Genomic DNA, 27,221 nt, shown 5'->3' with positions numbered 1-27,221 from the left:
AAAGCTTCAAAACGATTATCGATTATCAAAATAGTTGGCGATTAATTTAGTCATCGATTAATAATCGAATCATCGATTAATCGTTTCAGCTCTAATATAAACTAAAGGTAACTACTCTGTAACATATTGCTAAATAACTTTCTCTATTTATTACTTATTCAATTTTACTCTTTGCATGATGCATATACAATGATACACTCCAATCTAGTTGCAGTGCCGTCACTTTGCAGGTAACACAAACACCATGCATTGTGGGAAATGTAGTTTATGGTCAACGCACACCGTAAAGCAGCATAGACCTATTTTAACAAAGACTTTTAAGACCAATTAATCACTCACGGGCCACATAAAATGAGATGGCGGGCCACATCTGGCCCCTGGGCCTTGAGTTCGACACACGTGCTGTAGATGAAAGAATGCTAGAAAGGAGGACAACATAAAACAGGCGTATAGGAAACAAAGTACACTTGTCTTTGTCTTTTCTTCCTCTTCCCGAAGCTCAGTGCTTTCCGCCATGTTGCCACTGTCACGCACGGTACTGAGAGTACTTAGGTTCCCAACCAAACAAGGGCCCGAACAGAAACAGAAAGTAAAGGAGAGAAAATAGTCCAGCTCCTCATTTCTATGTGTCACTTGCTGTGATGGATGGTGCATTATGGAAAATGATACCTCAGGTTGTGAGCAATGTAATTGTGGGTATTTTTAAACACTTGCAAACATGAATGAAGCCTGGTAGTTTCAGCCAGTGGGGGGCGAAATAAAATAATGTGCTGTAAGGAAGGGGAAAAAAGTGAAAGGTAGAAAGTTCAGTCACTCTGTGAGGGCATTAGGCTCGGAGGCATGACGAGTGTTGGCAGAATGTTTGGTAGAGGTTCAGTGATCCATCAAAGGAAAGTCTGTCTTTCCATTCTGCCTGCTGGAGAGCATTCACTCTCTGTCTTGCCCTGCAGTAACTCCCCCCACCCCCCTCTCTGTCTTCCCATCACCTCCCTTCTTCCTCCCCGTCTCCATCATCTCAGAACGTTTCCTGGGGTAAGCAGTACTCGTACGCCCTCTTCAAAGCTATGAGCCACATGCTTTGCATCGGGTATGGAGCCCGAGCACCCGTCAGCATGTCAGACCTGTGGATCACCATGCTCAGTATGATCGTGGGCGCCACGTGCTACGCCATGTTTGTGGGCCACGCAACAGCTTTAATCCAATCCCTGGACTCCTCACGCAGGCAATACCAAGAGAAGGTAAGATCTAGAGCAGTGACACGCATCGCAACATGTAATACATGAGATTAAAAAAAGATGAGGTTCTAATTAGTTACATGATATTGAATGTTGTTAAAGGAGCAGCATGGTATTGATGTACAGATCATTAATGTTTTGTTGTTTCTCGTGGTAATTATGGTTATAATGATTCTCTTAAAGCATTAATCTGAGGGTTTCGCTCAAAAATCCTGCTCATTGGAGTTGGACTTAAATGAATTAGTTCTTCTGTCAGTGACCTTGTGGACCGATGCGTTGAGCTCTCTTGGATCACAACATCCGGGGCGATGACTAGGAAAGCGGATTTTATCCCCCAGGCAGATCACAAAAGGCCAATAGGGTGAGGAGGTCTGCAACATGATGGTCCACCATACTGCTGCCCGTTTGCTGCCAGTGATGACAGTTTATTCTTCCATTTCATTTCAGACCCTATCTATTTTTTTTTTTTTTTTGCTTGCATAGAGTGATTATCCAGCATTTCAGTCGAGCCACCATCTGTGATCCTGCTGAGGGGGCCGGGCAATTCCCAGAACACACAGTCATGACTAATGCTCTTTGTGTTTGCATGCAAGAACCTGAGCATAACCACAAAACTTCTGCTGTGCTTGTAGTACAGAATTTTAGGTACATATACTCCTGTCATGCAGTCGATTATAGTCCTCTATAGTGTGTCTTGATTCACTTATAAATGAGAGTTTTAGTTTAGGATCAAAGAAACGTTTTTATGAGTCATCATCTACTCTGTGCTGTGTAAACACACAGCGTTTAGCGAGTGTTTCATCTTTAAATTGAAATGCATGTTAGATGCACTCTAGCTGCTTTCAGACATGCACTGGAGTTCAGAGGATTTCACTAAGAGTCCACAGGGACTTATACGTGAGAACACTCATGTTTGCGAATGTCACTCTGGACATTTTCCAGGAGTCAAATTATCTCAGTGAGCCCATGTGAAAATATAGTGGAGAAACAAAAAAAATTAAACCAAGGCACCACCTTGTGCTTGGATGTTATTGTCCTGAACATGGCTGACCTCGACAGTCTCCTGCTGTATTCTATGATGATTTTAATTCTGGTTTCAAAAAAATTGGCTTGCTACTGAAAATACCTAACAATTATGTGGGAAGCCATTACCATAATTATTAGAAGAGGACAGATGAGGCCAGCTGTGTAATTTTAACAAACAAAACATTGGAAAAATCCCAATCAATTGACAAGAAATTGTACATTTGAAGGGATTTAGATGTGATCTGTGTTATGTGCAGTAAAGTAAACCTATGCCTCTGTTTTATATTTGTGTGCTGTTTTGCATGGCTCTTAAAAGCCATTAACAACTTGTCTCTATGATACTAATCTATTCAATCAGCGAGATGTCTGGAATACTAATTATTCAATTTCATCTCTGCCTGACAGAGTTGATTTTCAGCCTCACACCAATCATCAGCAAGTTTTGCTCAGAACTGACAGCATGTCAGAGAAAGTCAGTGCACTACAGGTCATGGACATAAATATTAAAGTCACAGTATGGGTGTTTTTATGGGTGTATTTCTGTATAGCAAGTTTTAAAGATGCATCAAATTATATTTGTATTATTTACCAAAAATCAATGACAGGAGATCACATACAGCTAATTATCTAGTCCTTCAAAGTCGCACATCTCTTGCACAGCATGTGGTTCACATCTGCTTTGCAGCAAATATGCTTAATCTGCATGCCACTTTATCCTTTCAACATCCCTCCAGGCCATTGGAGTGACATCTCTGAGGCTGAGGATGCCATGCTCATGGTAACAGAGCCCCAGTGTGTAGCCAGATTCAATGAGGGCTGATTTGCTGCACAACTGTGCGTATCAGCAGAACAGGCTAAGGAGCAGCAGGCATGGTTTCAGGGTGCTCAGCCTTTAGCTGTCGCATCTATCACTGCCACAGCTGGAGGGGCTGTAAAAATACATATGCAGACTAATAAATGTAGAGATAACATTTATGAGAAGGAGAATGGGTTTTGTCAATATATTACAAAGTCTTATAGTACTCCTTATAAACAAAATGGCAAGGGCTGTGATGTCAACAATAAGAATCTGACCTTCCATTTTGAAGCCTTTAGAATCGTGATTTGGCCGCTGCCATGTTGACGTTTTGCGAACAGAGGTTCAGTGACATCACTTGAAACCGGGCCAATGACGTTAGGCTATCGGACACATTGGTATCCACTCATTTGTCCCTTAAGTTTTCCCTCAAATTGGGAACATAATTTATAAAACTGACATACATGACACTGAAGACCTGAACCTAGTGATTAAGACAATTAACTCCTCAGGAAAACATTTACTGATATCATAGATCAAGTCAAAAATAGGTTCATTAACCTAAACTCCTGATGGCTATTCTACGGTGGCCCTGAGGTGCAAAACACCAACACAAATAACAAAACACAAATGCATATCAAAAAACACAAACACTGTTTTGTGATTTGCGTTTATGTTTTTGGTTTTGCGTTTGTGTTTTTTGATTTGCATTTGTGTTTTGCACCTCAGGGCCACCGTACTATTCAGTATACTCTTAGTTCTTAACTGCTTTCTCTAGGGAAATAGATAGATAGGCCAATTATTTTAAGAGTATAAGATAAATAGGAGGGTAAAATAGATTAGATTAGATTATCTGACTGCTGCAATGCCCTGTTGCTAAATCGATGTAAAGCAACATACAGCAGCAGATGAATCATTATCTAAATATAAACATGTGACCTCTTATGTAACCTTAACTGCTTATGTTGACCTTGCATTACTATACTTTACTGTGCTGTACTAGTGGTTTAATGTGTGTTTACGAGGTTTTCAGTGTTTCCAAACCAGCAGTTGTTAAACGTCGCTCATGAAACTGATCTTAATTGCTCCACTAGGAAGTCGAAAGGATTAACCAGCCCATTAAATCAGAAATTAGAAGTTATGAGGGAATGGGAATTCACTCATCATATTATGTAAAGTGAACATGAACAAAGCTTAAGGGAATGTTTCCAGTACCACCTCTGCCTCCCCATTAAATATAACCTGGCTGAGCAACTGCAGATGCTACAACCTCTCCTGCGTGATATCAAAATAAATCAGTTTCCCGCGCACAAAACCCTGGCCTCTTATCACCTTTCCCCAGCTGGGAGCGGAATCAAGAGATGAATGAAAGGGGCATTGTTACTCAGGTGTCTTCCCTACACTGACAAATTTCATTTTGTGGACCATGCTAGCATCACATTGTCCACTGAGCCTTCCTCCGGTGTGGGCCAGCGACACCACTGCAGCTGCTGGCTCCATCTGTGATTACCACAGCCAATGTCAGAGAGTGTTTCTATCTGGCTGTAAGGGCCGTGACCTGGCTGAGAAGATCATGTTCAATGTCCTGTCTGCTGCAAATTCCACGAGGAAACAACGTCTGATGAAAATAGATGAGCCGAAGTATTGTCTCGCTCTCTTCATCTTCTTTGGCGCAATAACTGCCTTCAGGTTCACGTGAATGGAATAGAATTTGACAAAGTGATCAGTTATCACATCTTTGTTAGTGGCATTGTTGTCCTGCAACCAATAACAATAAATGAATGTACAGGCTGTATGTCTTTCTCATAGTTATGCCACAGAATATTTCATACTGTCCACCAATATCCGTCTTCTGTTTTCGAAAACAGTGTATTAAGATTATATTACTATATTTTTAGTTGTACAATGAAGCAGTTATTCAAATTACAGTAAATATCCTAAACTTGGATTTTAATGCTATATTTAACGCATTGGTTTTAAAGTTCAATGTATACAAGTTGGGAACTTATGTGTCTATAGCCAGGAAAAATGTCACTCTTCACTCTTGCTTACTGTTCTGCATGTCTAAATATAAATAATAAATGTCTTGTATATTCTCTCTGCATGACACAATCATAAAAATAATCAATTAATCAGAATATCCCAAATGTCATGCCTACATAATTGAATTATGGCTGCATTAACTTTTGACATTTTAATCCAAACTGTTATATTATTCATTATTCATGGCAATATTTAATATAATAGCAGACAAGTACAGACAAAATGATAGTGATAATTTTGGTTTGGCAGCAATTACTTCTTTGATTTTTGACCTTTTAATAACAAAACGGCAAATGGCTACGATATTGCAACCCTCTGCAACCCTCATGGGGAGGATGAAGTGGTAAAAGATGGATGGGTGAATTAAACTGAGATTACTTGGCAATGTATAAATCCGAGAGAAATGTTTGGCTTCGATGCACGTCCTATGGACTGACGCCTTTTGGCCTCAAGCTTTTATCACGGTATCAAAATGTGTTTGAAAAGGTTGAACGTGACCGTGCAAGGTATTTCAATCATTCAAAAGACATTTTGCCTTGGAGTTTTCTTTTACTTCGTTTCTACATGTTTCCCATTCAAATGTGAGTCCAGGAGGCGCTCCTGCCCAAAGAGCATGTAATGAGTTGTTATTCGAGTTTCTGTTGCAAGTTACCATTGCCTCTCTTTCATTTCAAACTAGTCTGGATATTCTTCTCTCACCTTTTGGCATCAAAAAGGCATTATAGCCTAGAGAACTATATATTTTTTCACTTTTTTTGACCATTCTCTGAAAACCCTAAAGATGGTTAAATGTGAACATCACAGCAGATCAGCAGTTTCTGAATTCCTCAAATACCATATTCAGTGTTGCTTTTCTTCCCTGTTCTGATCCTCAATTTGAAAATCAACCAGTTGGCTTTGTTGTGTCTACATGGGGAAGACAATCAGCCAAAGGACCAAGTGTAGAATCCATTTAGGGTCATCTTGTATTCTTGTCAGACAGTAATAATCAATACTGCACTCAAAACTCGTGTTCTCAGAAGTAAAGAAATCCCACCGAAATATGCAAGACCGATTATGCAAATAATTCTCACCTCATCAGTCATGCAAACCCCGCCATCTGCTCTACAGTCTATGCAGCTCTTAAATGTCTCCAGGACATCAGGTAACCTCTGGTTCACATTAGATCATGGTTGCCTGTTGAAGTGCGGCTTCCTGCACAGGAGAGATAATCAGACCTGCTACCTTGTACTGACATATCCCTGGGCCAGAGCTCATTCCTACTTTTCTTTCACCACCTGCTTCCCCTTGTTCTGCCGCTCCCTCCCCACACACACACACACACAGAACCAGGACACAGCACCGTGACGACGTGAGAGCACAGCTTGTCCTCGATACACAAATACACAATCCGTAGACGGTGTTTGTAATGCAGCTTTTGTGTTTACTCGCGGTAGACTCGAATGTCAGCGGGTCGTTTGGATCAATTATCGACGACGTAATTGCAGTTTGGTGATTTTTTATGTCGATGCGCTCCTCGTTGAACTGTTGTCTTTGTGCTTTTCTTTGCTTTCCCAGTACAAACAAGTGGAGCAATACATGTCCTTCCACAAACTTCCAGCAGACATGCGACAAAAAATTCACGACTACTATGAACATCGCTACCAAGGCAAAATCTTTGATGAGGACAACATCCTGAGTGAACTAAACGACCCACTCAAAGAGGTGAGACAACTTTTTTTTCTCCCAAAGACCCTGAAAAGAATAAAGCGTCTGACACAGAGGCTCTTTCAGAAGCTTCTTCTCTTCCTTTATTTTTAGAACAAGTAAAAAATACACTCATCTTGCATCTAGAAAAAAACAAAAAAAAGGTTTTTTGACAGGTATGCTGTCATGTTGTGGTTTTAGTTTTTGAACATAAATGAGTTTATTCCCTGCGGTGAATTTCCGTTTGGCACCGTAAATGTCCAGAATGTGAAACTGAAATACAAACACCTGTCATTCCATCTTACAAGGTCAAGGAGGAAAAATAACAAAACGGATTCTCTCTAGCGTGCTGGGTGAAGTGTCCCGGACTGAACATCCATCAAGATATGATAATATTCTGGGCAGAGGCATGAACTGTGCCTCAATTCGTGTATTATTTAAGCACCTGCAGCGTGGCATAGATAAACAGCCACACAACAGCAGGGTCAACTGAGCCCTCACTGCAGAAGTTATTCTCAAAGAGAGAGAATTAAGAGAAATATTAGAGAGTCGGTGACCAGTTTTGAAGTTCTCGGCTGACCTCCTCATATCAGCATATTACATGGGTAATTACGCATAGGTATGTTGGATAGGAGAAGGAATAAAAAAGATCATGGCCATCTCTCATGCAGCCCCATTAAGTCACCTTGCAGATTCGGATGCCGAGGTGTGGAGAGCTCCTTTTGTACGGTGCCAGACACTCGCACAGGGGAGGGGCAGGGGTTTAAAATGATGACTTACAACACAGAAAATCCTACAGCCGTAGTTCACTTTGCACAGCAAGCAAAGTTAAAATCTGCATGGAGACAGTGTCGTGCAATGAAAGCTTCCACCCTGGGGACCAATGGGCAAAAACAAACCCAAGTTCCAGCAAAGCAAAATAGGACACGTGGACTAGCATGTGCTGCCATTTTGCTGTGTCACATTTTTAGGATGCGTCTGCTTTGGAATTAATTTAACAATCGTCAGGAAAAGGTATCAACCTTTAATGGAAAAGATGTTGTACTGTACGTGTCTTTGTATGTCTTAAGCGTCATGTGAACGTTGCTAATGCCGTCTATTTCAAGCTCAGTGGACTAAAAGCAATGTACATGACCTAGAGATAAATTATAGCTTACTTAATTACTGAAGATGCATCTCGATTTGTCCGCGTGGTACTCTCACTGTTGTGCCAGGCTATGTTTGTGATACAAGTTTTTAAGAATTAAATGTGAGAGTTGTCTTTCAGTCTCTGCTGCATGCACATAAGAAATCAATTAATGCAGCTTAAAAGCAGACCTACTTCAGGTGGACGGACTGAGACGGGCTGAGTGCAGCCGAGTGTCTGTGGCGTTCTGGCACAATTTTTGGTGTTGCTGAGTCACCGGTCAATTTGGGATCAGAATCAGCTCCACTTAGCAGCACTCAGACTTGTTTTGGGACAAAGGAGGACCATGAAATCAGTCCAAGTATGTGCTTGCTGATTCAGACACATCATTTATCACAAAATTTAGGCAGCTGTAATGAATGGAGGACTGCTCCAGGCACCCCTCCCCTTTCTCTGCTGCGTCAAGGAACTGCATGGCCTTTGCATACTAGCAAGGATGTCATTCTTTTTTTTTGTTTGCATAGTAAGCTTCCACTTTAAAATGCTGGCAGCCTTTATAAAGCAAAGCCCTTGCATAAAGTATAGATTAAAAGCTCAGTCAAATGTTTTTGTTTCAAAGCAGTTACACTAATTTAAACATACTTGAAGTAGTATATTCAATTTTGCCAATAAACCCTCCTAAATGTTACACACTGGACCTTTTAATGGAAGTAAATCTTTCCCAACAACCCTTGATTTTAATGGTTTTGCTCTAACGGGAGCGTCAGTGATTTCAATCCTCCTTCAAGTCGGTAATCAATTTCAGTGAACAGTTTGTTGGTGGGAAGAAAACACTTCAAAAACTCTCCTTAGCGTTGATTGATTGTTGTTTGCTGCCAAGAAGGTCTTGGAATAATCAGACGGCAAAGGCACATACAAACTCGAGCACTATGAAAGGGATGATACACTCGTTTCTTGCATTGAAACATTTGTTATTGAGCAGCCATTTCTCAGATGTCTGGTGTCACTGTGCCCATTGATGCCCCTTAATGCATCTCATCAAACTGCGTCACTGTGACAAAGTGACTTTGACGGCAATAATGCATCAAAAGAGCAAACACAAATTTTGAATTGTAAAGTCTGTTCTCACACTGTTATATAAGGGAAATTGAATGCATGTTTGAGATATTTTAATATCCATATTATTGTGCATTAAGCGTATACGCATAAGATGCTGGTATGTTCCAGATTCAGAATGTTTTATGCTTACGGCTAGAAGGTGCCATCCTATCCTGTCTCAGTTTTTGGAAGAGACTCTCAAAGACCATCTCATCCTGACATAATTTACATCGACATTGTTATCCAATTATTCCCTGATGGTACAAACTCAAACTCTGAAGGTTCTCGATCGGTCTCTCTGGATGTGAGCTGTACCAGGCGTCTTCTCACTATACACAGCTATGTTGTAATCCACATATTCAACTGAGGCACAATGAGTTTATGAGATTATTTTCTTGGATTGCCACTGTGTTCATTGAATTTGAATGTTCATCACTTCAGTGCAGGACAAGTTTTTCTTCAACAATGTAGTTTTTTTATGGTGCTTTCCCACTATACAGTTGTAGCATGTGTAAGAAAAATAGATGCTTCCAAAGGATAAAATAAGTAAACCTTTATTCCAATAGTAAGCAGTAAGAAGGAACCTTTCAAAACACTGGCGTCACAATGAATGCCGAACTACCACCACACATACTTAATATACAACATTTCATGAATGAGTACCTTTGTCTTGAGGTCTGAGACTGAAGTGATCACCTATGATTTAATTAAATTCGTCTGGAGCCTCTTCCTTCATCATTCTTTTACAATTGAGAGTAGTCGTTGGCTTCCTTTGTATTCTAAGGACTGACTCTTACAGCAGAAGGCAAAGGGCAGATCATAGGCAACCCAAAGTTGGACAATATTGATACAACCTCTAATGTTTGGCGAGATATGATTTCTTACACATGGCTCGGCACGGCTGGACTTTTTTTAGTTTTTCCATTAGCGATAGTACCTGGTACTTTTTACTACCTGCTCTGGTGAGGTTGCAAGGTTCCCGATACTAAACAGAGAGTGCCGTCACTGGAAGAGTCAGACACTGGAATCAAACCGAACAATGCAGAAACTGTAGATCAGTTAAAAATCCCTAAAACGTGTTAATCTCCAACATTTAGCAAAGACATTTCTAACATCTCAATATTTAACAGAGGGGTCTGGTGTATTTTGGGAATTGCAACCCCTTGCCCCATTGTTCAGTTCAGCGACTGTGTCAGACTGAGTCTGTGCTCCGATCATGCAGGAAATACTGGAGTAATCTTTTTTAATTTACTGATTCTAATGATTCAGTACACTGAAAACGGGTGCTTTGCCTGTCACTAGTTTGTGTTTGTGTGCCGCGTATAAAACTATGTCACCAGTGGTATGACAACACCGCCCACGTTAAGGAGGTACTATAGTAATGGAAAACGATCCAAATTGCGTTAGAGTCGAGCAATGCCGTGCTCCAACTAGATAGTGGAAAAGTGCCATAAGATTATGTAATTTAAGCAGCTCATCCCCACCTTTTCTTTCTTCTGTCGGTTTGCCTCTTATTTCCCACCATCTTTAAATAGATTTGGCCAAAGACTGTTTCCCTAAGAGGACTCCTGGCTCGGCATGAAAACTGCTTACCATGTAATTCATTAGTTGTGGCGCATGATTGAGGTCAGAGCCCCATGGCATTAGCCGACACTGGCATCCATGTCTGAGCTAACATCACTTTTGCATCGGCCTCATCTAGCAAGTGTCCCACACTCTCAGATTGGTTCTCTCTCTGTTAATGTCCTTTTGTCACCGGAGGAGAGTCATCCCTCATGGGGAGGTCAACAACACACCGCCATACAGATGCCAAGTGTCCTGGCTTTCCATCTACAGCAACAGAGATGTGTGGGTAAACAGACAGCAAGCTCCTAATCTCCTGCTAGGTCTGAGAGACAGGATGAGACGAGAGAGGTGGCCTGCAGACCCGGCACCTGAGGGCACCCTCATCAGACTCTGATTTGTGTACCAGAGATTCTTCTCAGGAGTGATGGGACATGCTTTAGAAGTATTAGGCTGGAAGCAGGAATATGCATTCACGTTATTTATGCTTATGCTGATTCTTTGTTTGATTGCCCAACTGTTACAAATGATCTTGTTCATGTTCCAGGTGAAAATGCAAGTTATTTGTATCATATATTTGCTTTCTCTCCCTCTCTGTCTCTTCCCTTTTTTCCTCTACCAGGAAATAGTCAACTTTAATTGCCGTAAGCTTGTGGCCACCATGCCTCTGTTTGCCAATGCGGACCCCAACTTTGTGACGGGGATGCTAAGTAAATTGAAGTTTGAGGTCTTTCAGCCCAATGACTACATAATCCGAGAAGGCACAGTTGGGAAGAAAATGTATTTCATTCAGCACGGAGTTGCGAGCGTCATCACTAAGTTCAATAAGGAGATGAAGCTGACGGATGGGTCATATTTTGGAGGTAAGAACGCCGTTTGAACAAATGCTGCCGCCATGTAAGAATAACCGCTTCACAGTCACACATGTCCACATATTGTTCATGCGGTTATTGAGGCATGAGATTAGCCTGAGGTCTTTTGTGATGCTGTTTTGAAGTTAAGTTATTGTAGCCTACTGTAAATGTAGATTCTCATTAACCAGCGTTGGACGTTACATAACCTCTCATCTGGCAGTTGGTGTAGGCCAAGGCATGGATCAGGCTTCCCTTAGGATGCACTGAAGATGCACACACCCACCCACACACACACACAAACATGAGCTCTCCTGCCCTTCCATATGTTCCCGCTGCATACACTTGGCACTAACAAGAGCAGCTACTGTAAATGTGCATTTTGTGTGAAATCAGAAGCTATACCCTTGCTCACTTCTCTGCTCTACTTTCATTCTACGACCCCCTCTCTTCTTTCCTCTCGGCATGGGTCCCTTTCCCTCTCGCAAATGCTACAGACATCATTTATTTTTAAATGTCAAATGTAACTGCACTCTCTTTACTCTGATAAAAACCTGCAGGCAAACATTGTCATGTCTATGTGGAAGCAAAGCAAAGGCTCCAACTTTTGAGGTTCTTGCATAGTTTACTTCCACTGTGGAAGGAGGCTGAGGATTCTAAGAATACCTTCACTTTGTAATGTCTGACGCATGCAGTTTGTGTTTCACCGGCAAACTTGGGGAGACGGTAAATCAAACAAGAGGCAAGTTGTCATTTTTTTCCCGTTTGTTCAAAGCACCAGGCTGTTGTCACTTTCTCATCGCTCCGCTCGGCTTGCAAAAACACGGGCATGGAGACATGGAGAAAGGAGGCACTTTATATTCAGCAGAGACGCAGTGGACATGTCATGTAGTAAGGTATTCTCCTGCAGAGCAGCAGTGCATCCCAGGCATGCATTTCATTCTCTGATATCTGGCTCAGATATTCTACTGAAGTCTCACTGTTAGGATAAACGCCTCAGCCAGTGAGGCTCTGACAAAACAACAGCACAACGCACTGGGAGTGATTCTGTGTCTTTAGTTCCAAATTTGAGAATACAATTGAACTTCAGAAAGCTGAGTCTTATGCGTCTCTGGATGGTCTTCCTGGAGATATGTAATTAAGCTGAGGACTTAGGTAAAGCTTTAACCAACTGTTATTGTCTTTAATAATAAATCTGCAGATTATCTTCATAATTACATTATGCATAGTTTAATCCGTGACATGTCTGAAAACTGTGAAATATCCCCGAAACCCAGGCAAACATTTTAATTTGTGTTTTAGAAGTAGAAGAAAGTAAGAAATGTTTGCCATTGTTCCTTGAAAACTTATTTTTCAATATTGATAAACTGCATAATCACTTCCTCTGTACACCAGAGTATAATGGAAGCTTGGCTACTTCCTGCAGGTGGTGAAGAGGCTCAGTGGAGTTTTAGAAATGCAGATCATTTGTTGATGCGTTTTTAAGATTACCTTTGAACATTCAAATTGCATACCACAGTATGTCACTGTTATACCACTGTATTAACTTTGTTCTACTTCCGTTTTCTCCTTCAGTGCAGAAATTCCTTGTTGAATTGGTCTCTATTGACTTGGCAAAAACATAATGGAAAGTTCAGTCGTGCAATTAGTTGGGTTTCCAAGGGAAGAGCCAACATCAGCAGAGTGAAAGGAAAATACAAGAACATGGCAAACATACAGTGCATAGATGTCCCCATTTAAGGAATCATTTAGCATTTTAACTCGAAGATATTTGTTCTTTCTGTCCAAATAACAAAAGTACATTTTTCATTTTGTTGTTGGTGCTCAGCCACCTGCCGTTGTCTCCTTCCCAGCTGGTATTTTTACCCTTTTACATCCATTAGTAGACTCAGGAACAGCTGGCTGAACCAATCGCCTCACTCTGCCCCCTTTTCTCCAATGATTCACACTCTCCTTATGACTGCGCCAAATCCTGACCAGAGTGAGAAATCAGTGAATGGAACATAGAAACAGATGAAGAAGGGAGAAAGTCACATTACAGAGCCCCTGAAAAATACAGGAAACTATTAGCATAGTAATGAGCAGGACACGTATGAGGACAGCAGGTCACAAAGCCCCTCAGCAGCACAGTCACTGCCACGCTTGCATCCTAGAAAGTTATCACAGTAATAACTCTTGGGCCTGAATATGTGACTCACATATTTTTTTTTCTAGAGGCTCTGTAGTGAAGTCACTCTGAGGCCGAGGGAGTAATAGAGTATGATGTCAGAACAATAATAAGACGGTGGATAAAAATCCCTGTTAGGCTCCAATGCCTCACTCGTACTGGAGTCCTTCCTAATCACACTCATGGGGAGAGGAGAGGTCGGGGAGATGGTTGCCATGAAAGTGCGTGACACATGACATGAAGTGATTGAAAATTATCCACTATGCCCCTGGGGGTCACTGGTAATGCTTCGTGACACAGCAAGAGACATGTGTCAAGGCGCATCATGTGAAGTGTTAACAGCATCTCACCTCAGACCCACACAATCACACCTTGAGATAGACATGTACACACGGAGGTCTATTTTTGTTACATTTCTGCACTGTAATTGGAAAGCCAAATCTTGGTCGACAAGGATGGTCTATTTTTAATGGTACAGTAAGTCATCTTCAAGGTTCGCTATAAGCAACTTACTTGAGTTAACTTACATTTCACCGCTCATCCATGACGACTCGTTAAATCTGAGTAACTGGCTAAATACTAATGTACAAATGTTGTAAAGCCTAAAAGGTCTGAAATAAAAAAAAGATAAATAAAGAAAAAAAAACATTGCAATTAGGTATAAACCATTACTCATTATTTTCAAATTGAAATCACCATTTGAAACAATTAGCAATCAGCAAATGAGCCAGGGATCCAGACTTTAATTGTATTGTTTTAGCAATGTTATATATACTTTAATGGGATGTGATGATGTAATTTTCCATCACAGAGTGCATATAGAATAACTTAACCTAGATGCTAAATCATGTCACAATATTTCAGACAAATTACAATTTGATATTTTCCCAAAATAGTGTAAACCTAATTAGAATATAATGTTGTGAATCACAGCCTAAGAATAGACTTTCCAGTTTTCCTCTTCAGGCTCAGTGTCCAAGTGGTGCTTCCACATCAATTATCCCTCACAACTTCAGTGTAGTCTGACAGTTTATGTTGGCACCGTTTGAATCTATATATGCAGCCAGAGCAATCGGAGAGAAAGAATGATTTTTTTTTTTGTATCAGTGGCTTATGCCATTATTCTGCAGCTAGTAATATCAGGTGTGGTGACACAGATGAGCCAATGCAGAGCCAGATAATGTCAAACCTCATTGGTATTGGCCATCCATCCATCATCCCATCCATCCAGGGTGACAGGCTGAGTTAGAGCCAATCCCAGCTGATGTTAGGGCAGAATAACTCTGGATAGGTTGATTTCAAAATATATATAATTAACCACCGATGCACATCGTGTTTCGAAATTCCAAAGAATACATTCATGTGTGAGCAGCAAGCACGGAATCTCTTCCTTGTTTCATCAGTGACTCCTACTGGTTAGTTGTGCTCCATTGCCAGGAAAGAAGAATAAGTCATTTTTGTCAGTCCTGCTCAACAACAAGACAAATTTCACAGGCACTTATTGTGTCTTAATAGTGGATGAATACCACTAATTCTACATGCTAAATTAGAAATATTTATTAGGCTTCAGCTACACTATGTAAAGAGACATGAGGGCTTTTTAATTTCCCTTTCACTTTAATATAATGCAAATTGGCATTTTCTCACATGTCTAATTATACTTGTTTCTTTTTGTTTGAATGATTTTTGTTTTCTTTCTTGTGCAACATCCTAGCGGGCACATTTGGTTCTGCTTGTCATTTACAGTTAAATCCAGAATTAAAGCTAATTTAACACTGTAGCCTTGTCTTGGTACTGCATTACAGTTATTAATGTGATTGCACCGGATACATCTGCACCAGGTTTTCATTCTGAACGGAAACGGTAATTAGAGGGCTCAGGTGCTTGAGGCAGAGGTTTTTAATTTTAATTTCTAACAAGTTTTTTGCCCTGGCCATTGCGGCTTAGAACATTTGCTATTTTTCCCCCCATTTTGCCCTGGTTTCAGTTAATTAAACCTCTCTACACCAGAACCACTCGCCAAGCAATATATTTACTTTTGGGGAGTCAGATTTATGCCAACTCTCAATCCAGCTCGGTTGTTTCTTTTCCTGTCTCGTCTCCCGCACGTTTACATTTCATTTACACGACACATGTTTTTACTCGGTCTGTCTGCTTTTCATGATAACGGCACTAACACCTTATTCGCACCCACAGTGTTGCTCTGTCACATCCGGCGCAACGTGGGCTCTATTTTCATGACAGTTTACGACATAGTCTGGAAATATCACACCACCAAGTTTTGAATTGATCATATAATTAGATTAAGGATTTGCACCAGAGGTTATCATTGCTTAGTTAACTAAAGATGCATGTGTTCTACTGTCATGTATAATTTCACACATATTTAAATGTATTTTCTGCTACATAAGAACTCATGGCATGAAATTTTGATTAGATTCTATGTCTTTAATTGGCAGATAATATGCTCACATGCTAAGTTACTAACTGCAGATGTAATAATTACAATAAAAATGTAATTTGTGAAGTGAGGAGGAATATTTCTTATCTTTCTAATAAAATGGCCTGCTATGTAACTCTGCCTTTTGTGTTATACGCTGAGAACTGATGCAGTGCGTTGATTCAGTGTTGCTCGACTACTGTATCCTATTATGGGACCATTAGCTCTGTGCAGGATGATGAATTATCTCAGTATAATGCAAGTGACTGCACCGCTGAGGGGCTTCACTGTTTTATTTACATTCACATTAGCGTCCGTCTATGTATATTTCCCCTCTCACGGGTCATCACATGGTAATCTGCACCGCTATTACAGAGATGATTCCCTTTCTGCGGCCCTCTCCGCTACAATTTCGATTTCTTCATGTGTCTAATTTCCTAAGCCTCTTCGTCCTTTGTCTTCTTTTGTCTCGGTGCCATGCAGAGATCTGTCTGCTCACCAAGGGCAGACGAACGGCGAGCGTGCGTGCAGACACCTACTGTCGACTCTTCTCTCTCTCCGTCGACCATTTCAATGAGGTGCTGGAAGAGTACCCCATGATGCGACGAGCCTTCGAGACGGTCGCCATTGACCGACTGGACCGCATTGGTAAGACCTGCCTAGTAGCTGTCCTGTCTGATTGGTTGAATCTCTTGCCTGTCATTGTGCCTTGTTGTCTTGTCTTTATCAGTACTCGTTTGCCTTCTTTCTCCATAAAAGCATTGTGTCTGCCATCTTGTGCTGCATGACCTGTATGCTGTTATTTTCTTCTTTTCTTTTTTAACCTCGTTCTTTTTTCTGTCTAAGATAACATTAAAGAAAATTTGTAACAACCAGAATTAATCCTTCTAAAGACCCAAAGTAGCGTTTTGTGGTTGGATTAACTGGAAGGCAGTGCATGTCGCTGTTCGGGAGGGAGTTGGGTTGCCCCCCCCCCCCCTTTTGTTGGTTTGGTGTTGACCCTCCTGCTGGATGCCAGCAAGTGGATGGAAGCTAACCTCACGTGCATGTGTGTCTGGCCCTCTTTCCACTCATCTGCACTCCTGGGTATGAGCAGCACCCCACCCCCCTATATTAGAGCTGTCAAAATTAATCAGACACAAACCCCAGTAAATAAATAACTGACACCATGTCCAGCCCAGTTTGCTAACAGGAGGTTAGTATAGCTTCCCTTATTTTCACTATCTCACTTAGTCATGACGGAATACAATTAAAACACAAGTCATTACTCTACTGCTTTAAAAAGGGGCACATGTATGGATCACAAACGGGGCAATAATTGGTTGCATTTGAATATAAGTTCACACGTTTTCTCTTTGCTTCATTTGTGTCGTCTGTTCTAATACTTGTTAAGTTGGCGCAAGCCGATCATTCAAACGCATAGATTATTCCTGTCTAAAACGATGTAGAATATACGTTACACACGTCTGTCTTTGTTTAATTTAAATTTGTTTTTGCCTCATTTGAAGTTTTTGAAATGATTAATTTATATTTGTAATATGACAATATGGCATCCTGTGTATCGGCTTTAATTATAATAATTAACTTTCCAGGCTACAGTTGTTGGGGAAACAATCCCAGTTGTTTTTGCCGCATTCTGCATGAAAGTGAAAATTTCACTGAACGGAATTTAATTAATTTAATTTAAGTAAGTCACGTAAGAGATGATTTATGGTTCTCAATGTAAGGTTGCTAAACAAACAAGCTATGCGGCTCATCTTTTTGTCAATAAACCTATTTTTGCTGATAATTCGACGACAAATCATGACTATACGTATAATTTCCGCTGTCGTATTAACCTTAAAATTAATATCGCGTGTATCCAAAAAGTGGAATTTACATAGTAACAGTGCGCTAATGTTGTCCCATATCAGTGGTTGAGTTTGCAGTCTGTATCCACTTTTTTCTATCTGTTATTGCTGTTTTTCTTTGTCATGGCTTTGTATTTGTGTCTTCTTTTTGCCTGATACAGACATGTTAATATTGAACTGCTGTATGACCCCAGTGTTGACTAAACACTGAAATACTGTAGTGTCAGACAAACGGGCAGATCTCTCCAATGAATCAGAATCCAACATCAGACGTGTGTGTGTGTGTGTCGCTGCTGAGACGACCTTTTCTCCTCAGAATCATGTTCATGTGCAACTATGGTTTCAGGAAAAAGCCACATCACACACCACATTGTAAGGATGATTGGATTATATCATAAATATCTAGTGACGCATATCTTCATACTGTTGTCTGCAACATATAGTAGTTTATCTTTTTCCCCTTTGGTGTCGGAACATGCTAACTAACTTTTAATGATATGGTATGTGATAGATATCGAATATACTGCCCATCGGTACGTTTGTATAAGTGTGGCTTAACAGCGATCGCCACCTTACAACGCCATGTTTTACAGTAGATCGAACGGTAACACTTTATAATAAGTACACACTATTAGCATGAGTTAAGCATTAATAAATATTGAATTCATCATTTATAACGCATGAATACTCATTGGTATGTAGTTTATAAACACAGTGTCCAAACAGCTGCTGTACTCAAGCAGCCAATCAGCATCCACCTCCAACAAACGAGCTCTTTGATAGACTTACAAGCGACTGCTCTCTCACCTTCTCTGTGTGTCCAGCAGTCGCTCAGTACATGCCAACACTTCAGCACGCGTAAAACATTTATAACTGTGTTTATTAACTACATACTAATGAGTATTCATGCGTTATAAATGATGAATTCAATATTTATTAATGCTTAACTAATGCTAATAGTGTGTACTTTTTTTGTATTTTAAAGCAGAAACTCACTACGCAAACACGGGACATAATCCTGATCCATAAACCATCAAAAAAGAAATGGCAGAGAGGGAGAGACTGGGTGAGTGGAGAGAGTTTGGGAAAGTGTTTGCAAAGGCCGCTGTAGTTCCCTGACGCACTTGGGAAATGGGTGAATTTATGGTAAACAAAAAAAGTAGTAAAATAAGAATAAAGGGGACATATTATACCCTATTTCTTCAAGTTAAACTAGTTCACTGGTGTCCTAATGAACATGTTTGTGACGTGCTTTGGTCAAAATACCATAAGGATGAAGCACCACAGCAGTTCATTCACCCTGCCAAAACAGCCCTGTTAAGAACACTCTGTATAGAGCGTTCTGAATAGGTAGTTTAGTAGTTGTTTGTTTAGTAGTATCTCTTTAGGTCCACCTTGGAAATGACATCAGACAGGAAATGACATCAGCCACAGAGGCTACTGGGAGCTAACAGCAGTTAGCATTTGGAAAAGTGATAATTTGCAAAAACATGACTAAGTCATCTTTTTTCACACTTTCCCGACTGATAGGACCTCCAGGGTCCTAAATATAAGGATTTAAATTATTAAAAAGTTGTAATATGTCCCCTTTTAGGTAAAAGGGTTATCTCTGCCAAATGGGTTATCTCTGCCAAATGTACGGCTCACTAACAAAGCAGACGATCTGCTGTGGTGACCCATAGCTAGAAAAAAGTGACAACATGGGTTCTCATATAATATTTTATCGGCTTTGGACTCCCACTCTACCAGATCTGAACTCCCAGTGTTCCTGTTCTTTAAGCCTCATTATGTTGAACACAAATGCAGCACCGTGTCTTCGGCCTCCACCAGGTTTGCTGTTTTAGTTTTAATAACCATTCTTTTTTCTTTCTTCTTCTCTTTGGTTTTCTTATAAAATTCAACCCGAAACAACAGGAAATATGTACGCTAAAGAAATAATAAATAAAATGAACAACAACTATTTTCAGAAATTTCAAAATGGCTTCTACAGGTACAGTCAGTATTTAGTGCGACCTCTTGCGGCACTTGGCACATCCTGAGTGTTTAGAGATTGTCTTGCAGTAATCTTCTGGTAAATTATACCATAGTTCTTCTTTTAAGAACTTCCAAGAGTTGTTCTTTAGATTTTTGCTTAGTCTTTTATATTTTCCCTGAGTGACTCTCCAGTGTGATAGACCTGTACATTCCTGTGCATTTAGGTTGAAAAGAGTCCTGTAGAGGCTGTTTTTTATTCTCTCAAAATGTTTTGTACTATTTCCTGTATTTTCTGAATGCGTTTTGATAAAGATTTTAAGAAATAAATATATGATCATGATATCATTGCTAAAACAACACATCTATGGGTGGCCTAAGCACTGTGAATAACAATGAGACTGAATTGGTTGCATATGATCATGATTCACGGGAGACGAGGTCGAACCTATGAGACGAGCATGATACTAACAAAAAAAGACACACACATAAAAGCTGTATTTGCTCTGTCGTGAAGTGTATGAATTTGTTCACCGTGCCCTTGACAACACAGTGTTTGCCCTTTGACGTCAGCAGTCCTTATCTACATTTGCCCTTTTTATGAGAGCTACAAGCTGAGTTAGCCTCTCAGAGTGTTAGAGATTGGATCCGTCCTTTCAGGCTAACCATGAAGGGGGTTTTGTCTCATACAAGGGAAGATACTTTGTCATGATCCGTGCTGATTGTATCATTTCTCTATATGAACTGCATTTGGTTACATGCTTGTCTTGCTCTAAAAAGGAAAGAAAAAAAAAAAGTAACCATGCTTTGAAACCAATAACGTGTTGCACATTTGACATTATTTTTTATCTATCTAAAAATCATTTGACCAGGAGTCCGTCTTGAGACGAGCACATCTCGTTTTCAAGAGTGCCCTGGCCGACGAGTAGGCATCAGGTAAACACCTTATTCCAATTCCAACATTCGAACAGGGACTAATTGACCTGTAGAGGCTTGCTAAATGGATCCGGTCTCAAAGTCATCCTCCAAGAGTTTGACCTCTTGGTGTAGGTTACATCAACAGTTTGCACACAAACCAAGTCACCCACACCAGTCCTGCAGATGTTTAAAAGAACACACTTAAAATAAGACAATCAATGAAACGATGACAAATCGATCCCATTCAGTGTAAACATGCCATGTACAGAATAATCAAAGGGATTATGAATACATACTCGGCTCTATTGGTGTGACATTTTAACATCTTTGAATTCTTTGTTCAAAGTCCATTCACGAATGAAACCATGAGCTGCAGATTAGTAAACCTTTACTAATGCAACACCTACATACAGTTTCTGTTACATGCAGAGATCCCATTTTCATTTTCTTTACTCATGTTTCACCAATAGAAAAAAAAAATTGTTTCTGATTGTCTGACTTGAAATATTAAGTCTGTCTTTTCTATAAACATTTCCAGAAAAGGCAAAAATGACACGATTGGCACCAATAAGTCAGTCTCATGTTTTGGCTTTTGCTGTATGTAGACACTTTAGTTCATCCATCAAGAATAATTCTGCTCCACACATTTACTGCAGTTAACCCCTCTAAATATGTCTTCTACTGTAAGTAATGATGTAAACAAACCTCAGCGAGAAGAAACCCAAGAAACTGATGAAGCTCCTCAAGTGACTCATTCAAAACTGATTATCTGTGAATGGTTTATCAGACTGCTTTACAAGTCGTACATTTAAATTGTGTAATGGCTTTGTGACATCGTGAATGCATCTCAATGTGTTTTTGTTTTCTCTTACTTTTTACTATTTCTATGGCGTGATTTGATAGCGTTCTATTTGTTTGTTTGGTGTTTTTGTGGCTTTCAATCAGCTTTTTTGTTTCAGATATGGGTTCATTACTGCACTGTAAAGCTTGTTGTTTTTTAACTTGTATTGTTAGATCTGAGAAGTCCGTATAATGAACCACTCTCACTGGTTCTACTGTATTGTTTGCCAGTAAAGACAATCTCAAGTCATGACAATGAATTTAAAGTTGTAAATCAACCCATATCTGATTTACTGTTATTTCGCTAAATTTTGTATTTGGAAAAAGGGAAACCTATATCACCCCATGAGTGGTGTTAACATTTTGTTTGTTTTCATTTTGTGTTTGTTTGCTTGCTTTTAGCTCAGACTTATCTTAAAAATATAGGTCAGATGTAACCAGTGACAGTCAATAATAACGTATCCATATGAATATATTAAGCAGCAGACAGTGATGACAATTCATTTATTAATGTGCATCTTTTTCACTATTTTACTAAAGGGTACAGAATACAAAGAAAGGTTCTTTAATTGTCATAATGTAATTTTAAATTGTTCATAAAGTGCTTTATAATGCAATAATTATTAATGAAAATAGTGCAGTGAAATGTATTCCTATAGTTGGAGCTGAAGAAGATTTTTCAGTTATGGTAATGCATGAAAAGCTAGCTGTTTTGTGTGGTGGTCACAAAACAGCTAGCTACGCTAATGCTAATCGAAAATTCAAAAAATTGCTTTGTGCCTAATGAAGTTGCACAGTGTTTGTATTATGTTAGCCCTACGCTAATGCTAATCGTAGCCTTGCTAGCTTACCTTTGGAAACAGGTTCGCCAAGTTAGCCGCAAAGTAGTAGCATGCTAATGCAAAATAAATATGCGCTCGAGTATTGGTGAATACCACCTACCACCTCCCCACCCCAGACAGCGCAGCTGCTGCTGATGAGCCGCTGCCTGCCTGGTGATACACACCATCGGGCCATGCTCAACCCATATCCAAAGTATTAGGGTAATCTGACTAACGGTCAGTGAGATATACCTGTCACAGACAGACACACACACAGACGCAACTTGCTTTATAGATAGATGATTCTTAGGTGAGATAAAATCATTTTTATCTGCAGATTTGTTTGGGCTGCTGTCCATAAAGTTCTCGTCCTCCTAACCTCCAACCCGATCACCCTTCTAACTCCCATTATCTCCTTTTGAAGTGGACTACAATTGTGTAGCACTTATAAGACAAAAGGCTTTCATAGCCATTCATGTACAGTCATTGTCGTTTGATGGATAAACTCTCGGTCAAGGTGGTGTGAGGCTTTTAACGAGAGGATGCAAAGATTTCTGCTTGAAAGTATGCTGTATGTAAGTGTATGTATAACTCTGAAAGTCTGATTTTTATGCGTCCGCTCACCTTTGCACACTGTTTAAGATGATAATTTGAGACGATGAGAGATTAGAGATATGAGGAGGAGGCGGCCAGTGAAAAGAACACGAGGGACTGTTAGACTGAAATATGTCGCTGAAAACCTGTAAAAGTACAATTTGTGCAAATGATTTGTTCTGAAAACTGTATGTCCATATTATTACAGCCACTGATAGTGATTTTTATCTTAAATGTATTACATTTTTGATTGCTAACATTCACATCCTCTTAGATTCTGTTTGGGAAAAAAATAAAATAACAATCATGTGTTGTCCTTCCAATCTGCAGTGGTTAACCCTCTGAGCTTTAAAGGTGCAATGACAGCAGCCTTGTAAGTTAACAGCAGTCATATAGTCAGCACGTGGTGTTAGGTTTAGCTCCCGACCTTGGTAGTGATTGCTGCAGCCAAAAAGCGAAGCTGGAAATCAAGAACTTGACGATGAGAAAGTGACTGAAAATCTGAAAAATGATCAATCCATTTTTTCAGCCACTAGCCCCCTCGTATAGCTGAATGCACGGCTTGTTGGCAGCCTTGAGAGGAGCGCGCCGTCCAGCGAGGGCTGCTCAGTGGCATACTTGATTGAGAAAATAGTCTGCACTCAAGGTTTGAGCTTAATGATTGAGTGACTGTGGCTAAAGCCTTCAGCACACTAAAAGGTCCACTCTGTCTTCCTTACTGACAAATAATGATCCACAGCCTGTCAATAGCCAAGGTCAACAGTAATTACAGGAACAATACATTTGGAATTCAAAGAAGTTAAATTAATCCTCATTAATATCATTGTAGCCAAATGTAGTAGTTTCCTCTTAAAGACAAATGTCATGCCGTTAGTGCCACTTAACATTTTACTACATTTGCTCCCCAAGCCACAGAAGTAGTAGATTTTCACGCCTGTGGGCTTAAAATGCCCTTTATAGAGCATTAACCAAACAAAATTATTTGGTTTACTGCAATAACAGAAGAATGCATTATGTTATCTTGCAGACAAATTGGTCAACACTAGTATTTCATTCATATTTTAATGATAAATACATCTGTGCAGCTTAGGTTTTCTTTTTCATTTCCCATCAATACATAGAAGCAGATCTTTGTTGCTTTGTTTTCGCTTGTTTTGCTTGTTTTGTTTTAACCTTGCTTTTAAAAAAAACATCATAACGGTTAACCTTAAGTGTCCTTGTGTTGTGTGTTAGACGTGGTGTCATTCTGATTTAAATAGACTGTGAATTTAAATGTATTCTCCAAGCTTAGACTTGATATCTCCTCTGCTGACAACTGTGCAGTTTACATGACGTGTGGGTACAACTCATCAGTATTCTTCTTTGTTTCATCGTCCACAAACGGCACCTTCACATGTCTCTGCGATCACATCACACTTTTAGTAATCGTCGTGTCCTTATGTGTCCTCCACTCCTCACAGTCCATCCTTACCATGCAGTGTTCTCCACATTCATATCAACATGACAAAACCTTAGACGACATGAACAGATGCAGCTTGTAACATTTGCTCATTTTGAAAATTTGTGGAGCGAACGCTGAAATTGTACCGTTAATCACAATTTGCCGAACCTTCACTACTGATATTTACAAGCTGCATCTTTATGTTTGCTGTTGTGAATCCTGCCCTATTTTCCTGTGGTTTAGTGCAACCAAACTTTGCCATGGCTGTATGTGCTCACTTCTGCTGGCTGCATCCCCAACAGGGAAGAAGAACTCCTTGCTGCTGCAGAAGTTCCAGAAGGATCTGAATGCCGGCGTTTTCAACACGCAGGAGAACGAGTTATTGAAGCAGATTATTCGTCAGGACAGGGAGATGGTGATGATGGTGGACCGCAAACAGTCGGTCACCGGGATGAACTCAACGCCAATGTCAGGAAACTCCATCATTAACTCACCAGCCCAACCGCCCTACTCCACCGCCTTTGGCACCTCTCAGCTCCAGCAGTCCTCTGTGCCCCTGACCTACAGTGCTTCAGCTATTGCCAATGCCTCTGCTGCCCGCATGCTGCCAGTCGCTGCAGCTGCTGCTGTTGCTGCAGCGCAGGGGGTCTACCCTGCTCCAAGCGTTTCCCATGGCAACCTGAATTCTTCCTCGACCAACCCGCAGAGCCAGCTACAGCAGCAGGGAGCGATCTTGTCACCGTGCTCCTTCACTTCCGCCATGTGCAGTCCATCGGTGCAGACCCCGTTGGCCAGCCGGAGTTTCCAGTACGGCTCGCCCACAGCCTCTCAGCTGTCACTTTTCCAGCAGCCCCTCGCTCAACCGTCTCTATCCGCACAGCAACAGCTTGCTCAACAGCCTGCTGCGTCGACTCCAGGTGCGTCTCCTGCCGCGCAGCAGTCATCACCTCAGCTGCAGCAGGTCCCTTCTCCACAGCGAGGAGACATTCACAAGAGCACACAGGCTCTTCAGTCAGGCAGCTTGAGTCGAGATGTCCGACACTTATCGGCCTCCCAACCATCACTGCCACATGACACATCTCTGGGGCCCAGAGCGCACCCAGCCTCAGGAGACTCTCTGGCCTCCATTATGCCACCAACAGCGGCAGCGATGCAGGGAATGAATCTGCAAAGTGGCATCCGCACTACGGTGCCCCAGAGGGTGAATTTGTTCCGGCAGATGTCATCTGGAGCTTTGCCCCCAGTTCGCTCGGCCTCGGCCGCAGCAGCAGCAGCAGCGGCTATGGCTGCAGGAGCATCATCGTCCTCCTCAACCCAGCACAGGGAATCCCCCGGATCTAGGAGAGATTCTGTCCTGAGCAGTACAGAGACTGAGCAAGACAAAATGCGATTTGCATCAAATTTATGATCCCGTTTTTTTTTCTCTTTTCATTTTTTTTTTTTTTTTTAACTTAAATATGTTTCAGTTCAATTTTAAATACGGAGACGCAGCAAAAAGAGATGAAAGTTTTTTGTTTCTCTCCACTTTTTTTTCTTCAAAAATAACCTCAACGAAGTCCTGTACATACAAGCCCTTGTAATATATTTTAGACACATTGTCTCCCTAAACTTAAGAATGTATATTATACAGACACATTTGTCTTTTCTTTTTATTTTATGCCATATTATATATATAAATATATATATGTGTGTGTAGGATGGAAGATGTGTGAGTGCGTGTGTGCATGAGACTGTACGTATACAATACAACAACAACATTTGGCAATTTAAATGCTGTAGTATAAACATCAGTCTTCCTTTCTGAGAAATATAAAGAATTATATATGATGTATGAAGATTTTTTTTTGGGGGGGGGGGGCGGGGGCGGTCATTTTAATTTTATTTTTTTTAAACTGGAATGCATTGTGGATTTTGAAAAATCTGTTTTGCTTTTTTTTTACCACAAGGAAGAGGAAAATTATCTTCCCTATTGAGCAGCTTTAGGCACCACTGTGGAATAATAAGTGCAAGCAACTCTGAAAATAATCTCAAGAAGCACACACCTACCACACAGAAATCAATCACGTACCAATCGTTCCTGAACCTTCATGTCACAAACCAACAAATACTGTAACTAAGTGTTATGCTGCTGTCAATGATGAAAAAAAACAAACAGTCTGAACAGTGCTGAGCTGCTGTTTCCCCCGCAGCAGCTCACGTACAAACCATGACAGTGTTATGGGTCAAAAGGGAATAGATAATAGAAATGCTGATTACGTCGTTTGTTTGTTTGTTTGTTTGTTTGTTTTTTTGAGGAGAATGGAACGCGGAGAAAGACGGACGGACGGACGGATGGATGCTATTGTTTTCTATTTCTGATTTCAGATGGCTGAGATGTAACGTTGCTTCAAAAAAAAAAAATGTGTGTATATTTATAGTATTTATAAACTAAAGATTATCACCATTATGCAATAGACTGTGACATAAAGATTACCTTATATGTGTGCTGTAAATAGTTTTGTAGATCTAGTATTTACAGATACTGTGTGGTGCATTCTCTATCATAACATGTCTTACTTCTATCAGGAACCTGGATCATCTATATGCGACAAAGGTTAGGAGACTAAATACATTATGTTTCATACGAGATAAACAAACCTTAATGCAATAGCTAGCACTACTTTATGCTGAGAGAAGTCTGATTGGCGGACATTTAAGAACCCCCCTCTCTCTGTGTATACTATCCTTAGTCCTGTTTATGTTTAAATACACATTG

The 27,221-nt window shown here is 40.4% G+C and overlaps 1 protein-coding gene across 1 annotated transcript in view; it reads left to right on the top strand.

Annotated features, from left to right (window-relative positions):
• Positions 1 to 25,874, top strand: part of hcn1 (hyperpolarization activated cyclic nucleotide-gated potassium channel 1) — a gene marked incomplete at both ends in the record, with an annotated part of 62,236 nt that extends 36,362 nt beyond the window's left edge. Inside the window, 5 exons of the mRNA XM_083910553.1 lie at positions 1,020 to 1,238; positions 6,658 to 6,804; positions 11,196 to 11,436; positions 16,515 to 16,679; positions 24,769 to 25,874. Coding sequence (XP_083766679.1) covers positions 1,020 to 1,238; positions 6,658 to 6,804; positions 11,196 to 11,436; positions 16,515 to 16,679; positions 24,769 to 25,874 — 1,878 coding nt within the window. The remainder of the gene's footprint in view (positions 1 to 1,019; positions 1,239 to 6,657; positions 6,805 to 11,195; positions 11,437 to 16,514; positions 16,680 to 24,768) is intronic.
• Between the last annotated feature and the right edge of the window lie 1,347 nt (positions 25,875 to 27,221).

This window comes from Microchirus variegatus (genome assembly GCF_963457635.1).
Source record: "Microchirus variegatus genome assembly, chromosome: 1".
In the NCBI taxonomy this organism is placed as follows: domain Eukaryota; kingdom Metazoa; phylum Chordata; class Actinopteri; order Pleuronectiformes; family Soleidae; genus Microchirus; species Microchirus variegatus.
Note: the sequence above shows the minus strand (reverse complement) of the source record. Positions and strands in the feature narration are given on the sequence as shown.